A 9,964-nucleotide genomic window follows, 5' to 3' on the forward strand; every position below is an offset into this window, starting at 1 on the left:
AAGAAGCCACACATATGGGGAGATTTTGCCTCATTCATAAGTGAGATTGCTGTGTGTTGTAAGTTTAATATTTGGGCCTATTTTGAAAGGTTTTTCTTATTTCCATGGAGTTAAGAAGAATTTGCACAAGTCTTTGCATGGAGCTGTGTGCTTACAAAACAAACTTTGTATTTTAAGAAGCACGTTTGAGATTCTCTACCAAGTGCCAGAGCTGACAGCCATTGATCATGTCTTCCCTTTATTCCCTGCCTTTCCTTTTTCAACTCAGTTTAGTTCTAAGACCCTCCCATTCCTCATAACATTGTTTTCCACGCAAGGGCTGCTTGTGCAGATCTGTGTTCCTTTATTAATGAGTTTTTTTTCTTCTTGTTCCACAGATTAGGACTCACAGATGCCTACCAGTGGTAAGACTGTTTCTTATTTTGCAAGCAGTATTTCTTTTCCTGAGGCTTATTAAACAACTGTTTCATTTTTTTGTACAGTTCTTGAGGGGGACATTTCTTGGCCCAGTTGCATGGCCATCACTGCCAGTCTCAATGGAACAGCCAGTTCATTTCAACAGAGTTAATCTAGTGCCACTTACTTTATCTTCCCAATTTGTCCACGGACAGCACAGGTCATTCCTTTCAGGACTGCATGAAGTGGATTAATTTACAACTCATCAGTGATACTAAGTCATCAAATCGTGTTCCAAATTGAACAGATTCTGGCCACCTTCGCATGAGATAAACAGGTTGCAGAACCACAAGCAATTTGTGACCTTTAACAGCTCTGTGAATGACTCCCTTTGCAATTGACAGAGCAACTGGTTTGAAAAATCTTCCCTAACAAAGCTATTGAAGCAATTAAAACTGTCCTGCTAAGGAGACAGAACAACCTTTGAATTAACAGCTTAGCCCATTAAAATGACAAGACTTTAGTGCTTCTCTTGACAAGTGTTTCTTGGTGTGTGCTTTGTCAAAGCTACTGAGAGGTTGATAGTGCAGAGAATTTTATATTTAGAAGAGTGTATTCAAATGCTCTTTAGTATTTGGATTGGCCATTAGGGAGGCTGCCTTGAAAAACGCAGTAGTAATGCAGGATTCTTACACTCCTCTCTTCTCAAGTATGAATTCACTTTGAAACAGCCCAGTGCCTGGCAGTCCTTTACATGATCCATTTGCAAACAAGGTGAATGAAATGTCTTCCTTTATTATTTGCATTTGTGGGTCAGAATGCACTGTATCACCTCATCTAACCCAGAGCAGAGGGTCTGGATTTCTTTCCGTAATTTCTCTGAGCCTGTGCTTTCTGTTTATAGGAAATATTTGTAGACAGGTATAGTCTAAAAATATATTATTTAAAAATATTTAACTGTCTGTGTTCCCAGGTGAAGCTGCTGGTAGGAAGCTGTAAACATGCCCGGTGTATGTTATAGACCAAGCAGCCTGTGTAAGGGAGTAACAGTCAAGCTGAATCCTTTTAGCCTACTGTATTTAGTTGTCCCTTTGAAGCTTATGTGAGATACTCAGAGGAATCCCAGGATCCCATGTGGTACTTGCAATGGTTGTTTTTTGTCCTAACTGAGCAGCACCTGATATTCAAGGTGAGCATTGTCAGCAACTCTTATATGCATAAATAATTAAATATTGGGTCTTCTGGAGAGGAAAGGGTTAGTGACGAAGGCTGATCAGGTGTATGGTTAGATGTTGTGATATAGCCTTAGGAAGTCTGTTGCTCACTAGCAGGGAGCCTTCCAGCATTGCTAAAATAGCTCAGCCCTGCCTTATGCTCCGCACAAGAGACATTGTCCATCACCCATTTTCAGTTTCATGTAATATGTAGCTTCCTGTAATCTCATTTGGGAGACCTTTTTCTTCCCTTTCTCCATTCCATCGACAGTGATGTAGTTTCTCATAGGAGACTGAAACTGGTTTTGCCCCCTGCCATAACAGGACTTGATGTACTAGGAAGGTTTGGATTATCCCATATTGGAATATCCCAGGTTACTTCTGGAATCCAGTCCAGATTCTGCCAGTAAAGAGGTAGATGGGTTGCCAGCATCCTTCTCAGAGGAGGTGGCAAGAGAGACTGAAATTAATCTCCTCCATTTTAATGATTGAATTTAGGCTCCAAAGCTGGCACACAAACTCTTTGGAGAACAGCTGAGTCATTTCTTATGAAATATATTTGCTAACTTTTGTATGGACAGCTATATAAGATGTTGTCCTTTTTGAAATCCCTTAGATAATGCCGTATCTCTGCTTCTAATTGTTTTCTTCTCCCTCTAAGCATGAGGATGTTTTGGGACACACTATTTCTGGAATGGCTTGAAGATTTACTTGCAGAGGAGTCATTGGTCAAAGAGGCAACCAACTATGTGTAGATAAAGGAATATGGCCAAACTCCTCTCAGTCTTCTTCAGTTCAGTACAGCTTTCTTGTTGTGTAGGTTTCTTTCCATAAATAGAAAGAGGTGGGGAAATACTTGGCTTGGCTTTGGAGTAATTTTATCTTATTTTCACACGCCTTCCTATGAATTGCAGACAGAATTCAGTGCTGTAGATGCTGATTTTGGCTAGACTGAGAGAGATCTATGAAACTGAGGTGGGAAAGTCAAGAGATCAGAGTTTACTCTGGGAAGTCACTTGCTGCCTTTGTGCCTCTTTCCTGCTGTTCTCTGCCAGTGTTGGCTGTTAGCTCCAGAGGACAGAGACTGTGAATTCAGTGACCATGGGGTACTGAATACATTGTGTTACGAATGGACTGTAAATCCAGCTCATATCAGTGGTTTCCACTGACCCCTCTGAATGCCTTCTTTTGTGGATTACCAAAACACTGTAGCAAAGCAGACTTTGCATGATATCAAAGATAGCATTTTACTCAGCATCAGAACCTAGAATTGCAGAGTTGTTTGAGTTGGAAGGGACCATTAAAGGTCATCTAGACCAACTCCCCTGCAGAGAACATGGACACTTACTACAGCTCAGCTGGTTTCCATAGAGCCTGTTACAGACTGACCTTGAACGTCTCCAGGTATGGGGCATTCACCACATCTTTGGGTAGCTAATTCCAGTGCCTCATTAGTGGTACTTGAACGTTTATTTCCTAAAACACTCAATGAAAACGATTCTTCATATGCTAACTCATTTCACTGCTAGTTTTTGTTGCCCATATTTTTTTCCTTAGTGTATTTCTTTTCTTCCACTAAAGTATTCAGCTCTGGGGACGACAGTGGCTTTGTTCTCCCTAGCCTTACTTTTGTCTGACTGGCAGCAGAGGCTTCAGTATTGCAAGGTGGTTGTATGAAAGATCAAGATTATATTTGTTTTGAAAGGAGACTGAAAAGCATACGTTCTGCTTTACAAATGATCACTAAGAATGCACTGATCTTCATAGTGCCTTGCCGTGCATCACAGGATTTTGTGATGGTGACAAAAGGATATAGGTGTTTAAAGGGATGAAAGGAAATGCTTTTCTAACTTGGCACGTAACAAGCTCATGGAATTCACTGCCAGGGGATGTTGTTGCAGTACATATTTTAGTAAGATTCAAATCTCAGAACTACCAGTCCTCCAAGTCCAGAACATGGAACAGTGAAGATAGCGGGGGTCATGGAAACCCCCATTGGAATAATGTTCCACATTCCCTCAGTTGCCAATGGAGGTCTCAGCCATCCCCTTAAGTACAAGCTGCTGGGAGAAATAGCTACTAGATTAGTTTGTGAGTGTTTTCTGAGTTGAGAAACATACAACACGTGGAGATTATTGAATGAAGGAAACCTCAGGAAACATTTTCCAGCCTAAAGGGATCTTTCTGTTAATCTGCAGGCAGTTATTCATTCTTTCATATGAGAAGAACAGAAAATTTCTCAATTCCTTCACTTTTTTCTAAGCGCAGTCATCAGGAAGGATGCACAGGCTTGATCCTCAGCACATTTAATTCAATGGACTTTTTCTATTAACTTTAATGGACTTTGTTTTGGTTCTTTTGCCAGAATGGCTTCTCGAAGTGCTCTGAGATCTATAGATGAAAGCCCTGGATAAGCAAGGGTAGAATTTATTATTATTGTTCATCTGGAAGGAGCAGAGTTATTTAATCTTTATGATGACTTCATAAAGTGTGTTGCCACCAAAAGGTAATGAAGGTGCTAGACACAGCTGTCTTTGCACAGGCTGAGATGTACTCGCTGACATCACCTGCAATATCTGTGCTATTCCTTCAACTCCTAGTTGTTGGCTAGAGTTGCCACCAGCTGGTTTACCAGTTCATTTTAGAACTGCTGAGTTGGTACAGGTTGACCTGCCATGGGCAGCACCCATATCACACACATCCCTCTGATTTAGGAGGCTCTTTATATTTTACAAGTCACCACCCTCAGCATTAGATTTGCTCGTCATCTTGTTTGCAAAGCTGCTAAGCAGAGTTTCCTGGAGGCAGTTCCTAGTATGTAGAGGAAACTCAGTGCCAGGAAGAGGTAAGAAGTTCTGCTTTTGATTTTACTTCTCAGGCAGAGTGGAGGAAGAAAAGCTCTTGAGGGGGAAAAAAAAAGAATAAAACCAAAACTGTTGTAATGAGTGGCTTCGCAGATTTCAACTATTGTTAATGAACTGCAAGAAGAAAAGTGATATTCTATGGTACAAAAGGCATACTGTCAAACTGCGAACAAGTGTATAATTCAAGATGTGTGTTTATATGAACTGATATTTATATGCACTTCAATACAAATACAGAATTATGCTTATATATATATTTAAGTGTAGTTGCTTTTTGTAAACTGAGCTGATGAAACACTCCTACATGAGGATGATAAGCATGTAGTAGATGTGCAGTCATGCAGTCCCTTCGCAGTGCATTCATACATAGTGACTTTGTGGCCTCATAAGGCTCAAAAGCAGCCCCATGAAAGAGCAGACCCACTGAGCTGATTTTCACTCCTATTAAAGCATAACTTGATGACAGTGTATAGCATAGTTCTTGCATGTCACATCAGATGGAGTCAGGAGGAGAAAGGGGGAACTGAGCCATTTTAATGTTATAGACACCCACATAGTTGGAATGGCTGCTTCCAAACTAGGGGGCTGTATTTTCTGTGCACAGCAGGTACTGCTCTCCAAACTGCAATGTCTTGTTGCAGATTTCACTTTTGGAGAAGATATGTACAGGGTTTTTTTTGCTGACTTGCTGTGGGAGTGAATAAATCAGACTATTATTTGGGGGTGGAGGGGCAGAAGGTGACAAAAAGCCATTATAATTACCCAAACTCAGAAGGAATCTTCAGCAGACATGAAGATGTATTTGAGCCAAGAAATTGGCTTCTTAAGGAATTACTGGAAATGAAACAACTCGGCCTGTTGAAAAGATGACTGGACAAAAGATGAATATTTATTGTAGGGCAGATTTCAGCCTGGCAAGAGCTGAACAAACCCAAGCAGGGGACTCTGATAGTGGAAAAGTTTTGTGCTGCTGTAGGAACCTGGGCTTGTGCCTCTATTAGGGATATAGTTAAAAACTTAGGTGCTCTCAGTACAAGTAGTGCTATGATGTTAAAGCTGTTCTTTCTACCCAAATGAGTTCTTGCTCCTAAACAAAACAGGCTGTAGCATATTGGCAAGGCACAGTTCTGCTGGTTTACATTTGCACCTGAGGCTTCTTGCTAATACAGTTCTGCCTGTCAAGGAGCCCCACCCCTTCATGCCCCTCTTTAATGCTGGCTGCGTTGGCAGGAATCCACAATGTTTAGGGTCAAAGGGAAGTAATTAAGATGGAAAGCAAAACACTAGATAAAAAGCTGTCTCTAATTACATCAGCATAAATGTGCTGCAAAATGTAACTGTCTGTTTAAATTACAGGTACCTAGACCTGCGAAAATTTGGCTCTGTTCCTCATGGAGGCTTCGGGATGGGGTTTGAACGCTACCTGCAGTACATCCTGGGTGTTGACAATATCAAAGATGTTATTCCTTTCCCCAGGTTTCCTCACTCCTGTCTGCTGTAGCTCAGCAGTGTGAAAACTGCCGGTGTGACCTTGTGTATATAATATTAGCATATGACTGTGTGCATTTTATAGGAAAATTGAGAGAAACTTTGTACTGGTCAAACTCTCAGTAAATTTAATACTGCCTTATTGAAAGTAATATATGTTCTTGTGAGATAATGGAAGCATGCTTGCAGTTAATTTGATAGCAGTTCATGTCTTTGATGCATTTCAGGAGCATTAATAAATCCCATTTAACCAAAGAGTTAAGATTCCCATGAGCACAAACAATGGGAGTCCTGAGTAAGTATTGTTGGGAGGTAGTGGGGGTTTGATGTGAAATATTAATAAGGAGGTGTGACCTGAAATGGACTGAGAGCCGGGGCTGCTGTGAGGCTTTAGTAGGCTTTAATTAAATGCCTGGACGGTGCTTTGAAGGTTGGGTATTGTAAAATTGCAGTATTGTCACTGCTGTGATGTATTTGCTCTTACGAAATGACAGCTGTATAAAGCGTGGCTCTCCCCACCCTAACTTAAAAGCAAATATTGTTTACGTTGGAAAAAATCAGCCAAACCTAGCAAGGAGAAATGTCATCCTGGGACTGCTGGAGTGAATTAGGTGAATGATGTTTGATTTTGTGAATCACCAATAAAGATGTACACTGGGTTGTTTTGTAACTCTTCATGGTTCCTTATGTTGTTATAAAACCATGGCACTCGGCATCGTAGCGTTTCCTCCGGTCTCTAATAGATGTTTCTTTCTGCATATACACAGATTAGTTACCCAACTTCTGCAGGAGATACCTGTTCTATGTGCCCAAGCAATCACGTTTTCGTGGCAGAAATGTTCAGTTACATCCATGTCTCTGAAGCCAACATGCAGTTTTCTGGTGTTTGTTGTTGTTTCTTTGCTTTTTCATGTTGTTGTTGGAAAAAATATAAATATGTGATGTGTTCATCTGGCCCAAACAGTTTTGTGTGTATTTTGAAACAACCACCACCCACTGCCAGCCATTGCATGTGTATTAAGTAATTGCTTATCGTTGTAGGATCTGAACTCCATGCAGTCTTTAATGGGTCTGTGCTCTCAGCCTCCCTGCCAGGTAAAGAAATATTCATTTCTGTTTTGAAAACAGGATTAAGGGCAGATCAAGTGACTTGCCCAAGGCAATTGGAAACCAGTGGTTTATTTGGGACTTGAACTGAGGATTTCCAGCATCCCCCTTCTAAATTATCACAATCCAACAAATTGTCATTTACGTAGTGCTTACTACGCTGGAGCCCAAGATGTCTGCAGTAAAAACAATTTATACAAAGAGAAAAAGCAAGGTAACAACCTTATTGCTAATGAACCCCATGTAAATTGGCACATAGAACGTGAAGTGGCTGCAGAACAGCCCTGAAGACTTTTCTTTCCAAGTAAATGAAAGAGATTGAAAAATAGTCATCAAATAGCATTGCACTGGTAACGTTGCAGGCATGTTTTCTCTGTAGTAGAGCTCTATAATGCAGTATCTAGAAATACATGTTTATGTTATGTGGCACCTGCCACATTTTGGTTTGGTTTGTGGCTGGAGCTCTTAGGTATCATGGTCATACACCACCAGGTCATTGCTTTGGGGTGCTTGGTGCATGCACTGGGACATCTCCTGCATATCAAGATTGTTGTTATATTTCTTTCTGGTTAGGCAGGTTTTGACTGCACACTTGCTGGTTTGTATCTCCTGGTACTGCCTGAGTTCACAGAATCATCATAGAATCCTTAGAGTTGTTAATTGTGGTTCCATGAATGGGTTCCAGCACCTACCTTCCCTTTGAAGCCACCACTTCCTACATAGGACGCCCTATCTTCATGCATTTGAACTCTTTTAATGAGTTATCTTAAATGCCATTGCTGGAACACTTTAAGCAGAAAGAGAGAGAGTGCAACTGCCAATAGCCCTGTCCGTACAATGTTCCTAAATACCATCCAGTCAGCAAGCGTGCTCATTGAGATCTTTAGTCCTCGAGTCTGTCACTGTTGTAATAAACGAGTCTGAACCAAAAGCTCACATGCTGCCAAAAAGCAGAGGAGTGGTAAAACCACCTCCTGTCCACTCAGCATTTGTCCCCACAGTATATGCAGGGTGGCAGTGTTGATTTTGGCATCAGCAGGCTGTTGTCAGCAAGGAGGTGGGTGATCAGACTGCAGAATGCCAGGTCTGATGGGCAGGGTGGGGCTAACAAGCGACAGGTGAAAAACAAGGTGTAGAAAAGAAGACAATGGAAGGTGACAGCAAGTCAGAAGATGATGGGGGATGATTCACAAGTCAGGGCAAGGATGGAAGGAGAGCTTTAAACAGGCTTGCAGGGTGGTTGTTGAGGCCTTACATGAGCTGACAGCTTGCAAGAACTGAAGACTGATACGATCCACCCTTCATTCTTTGTCTTGAAAGCGATTGTTGCAGAACAGATCAAGGTTGAACCTTTCACTCTGGTGATAGGTAGGAATTCGAAGCAATGTCAGGTGGTTTTGTTTTCTGTTTTGTTTTCCTGGTTGTAGCCCTTGCAGAAAGGCAGAAGTTGAAGAAAAGTGAAACAAGAGTGACCTGTGGATGGTGATTCTTATGATTCCAGCTACGTGTCCAAGAGGAGCAGCTTCCCTGGTCGTGTGCATGTGATTCTGTTTGATTCAAGGCTCTCGGTGAGTTGGCAGATCTGGAGGGCAGGGCTGACCTGATAAGCATTGCCCTTGGATCAAAAACCTCATTGCAAAAGGCTCCCCAGTCCAGCAGAATGGGCAGGAGAGCTGGGTTGTTCCCACCAGAAATAACCAGGTGAATGCTCAGACTGAAAAAAGAGGGGAAAAAAAGGGTTGTGCAGGCTTGGAAGCAGCCAATAACGTGCATCATTTTGCCTAGAGGGGAAGACCTGCATGTGATGACACTTTTTAGCCTTAAGACCCCAACAGGTGTTCTTGCAAGAAGCTTGTTAAATGGATAACCAGCAAGGGTGGCAGCCACTCATTCCCTCGTAGTCTCGCATTGTTCACCTCGAGTTACGTATAAAAAAACATTGTCTAAGGAATGCAGCATGTTTTCTCTGGGATTTCCATGTGGAATGTCATGTATTTCCTTCGAGTCTTCTCTCCCAGAATGAAACAGAAGTTAATCAGGAGGATAGGGAAGGTCATTCCTCTTGGAGATGCAGGCAGGGAAACAGTGTTTTTTAGATTTAAGCCATTTCCTTGCTTCATCTTCACTTAGAATCTGCACTCTGGCAAGAGCTGAAGCCAGATAAAAACTTCTTCAAACAAAAAGCTGTTATTCTTTGCACGCAGGAGCCATCTCTTAGCAGGACATGCAGCGCAATAGCTCATACTGGGTTATTTTCAGTGCTATAAAGCAGTCAGCCCTCAAGGCCAGGTAACCATCACGGTCTACGCTAGCATCCTTTGGGTAAGTCTTTTTTGATGTCCATCCCTGGGCCAAATGTTCAGTCAGCAGACTGGCACAGGGTTTCTATGCAATTGAATTGGGTTTACCTGCACTGAAGCCCTGAGACACAAGGGAGAAACACCAAGGTGCTCAGCTCAGCAGTCCTCTTTCCAGTTTATTCGGTAGCAGCTCTAAATTATAGAGCATCCCTTGAGGAAATGCCAGGAGTTTGATGGGAAATGTAACAGACAGTTTTGTTTGCTGGGCTAATATTGATTGTTTTGGAAATAGCTTATAGTTGTGTTTTTCTTAAAGGGAAGAAGGGGACTAATTTGCCAAGAAACACTTTGGTCATTGTTCCCATTAAATGTGTGTATAGAGATAAATGAGACTTTGCTGCTGAATGCAGTGCCGCTCATTAGTACTGTTGTTTCAGCCTCTGTCTCACGCTTAGGGGGAGATGGGTCCAAAGGAGAAGTAACGTTTTGTATAAAGACTGTCCAAGTCCCAGTTTCCTCAGATCTAAGCAAAGCTACGGAAGCCATAAAATGGTGGTCTCGGGGGTGAATTTATTGTTTTATCATATAGTTTGTT

The 9,964-nt window shown here is 41.8% G+C and overlaps 1 protein-coding gene across 13 annotated transcripts in view; it reads left to right on the top strand.

Annotated features, from left to right (window-relative positions):
* The window catches only part of NARS2 (asparaginyl-tRNA synthetase 2, mitochondrial), a 49,037-nt gene extending 42,405 nt beyond the window's left edge, over nucleotides 1–6,632 (top strand). For 10 of the 13 annotated variants that reach the window (XR_014932020.1, XR_014932023.1, XR_014932027.1 and 7 more), the window contains 2 exons: nucleotides 378–404; nucleotides 5,831–6,632. Coding sequence is in view for 9 of the 13 variants with exons in the window: in XM_085509587.1 (XP_085365713.1) it covers nucleotides 378–404; nucleotides 5,831–5,975 (172 nt within the window). In the remaining 4 variants the exon portion in view is untranslated. Of the gene's footprint in view, nucleotides 1–377; nucleotides 405–482; nucleotides 1,001–5,830 lie in introns of those variants that run through there. The other 3 variants (XM_085509612.1, XM_085509617.1, XM_085509620.1) reach the window with 1 other exon arrangement.
* Nucleotides 6,633–9,964: the final 3,332 nt, after the last annotated feature.

This window comes from Coturnix japonica, chromosome 1, assembly GCF_054131305.1.
Source record: "Coturnix japonica strain WE chromosome 1, WE-NBRP24, whole genome shotgun sequence".
NCBI classification, from domain to species: Eukaryota; Metazoa; Chordata; class Aves; order Galliformes; family Phasianidae; genus Coturnix; species Coturnix japonica.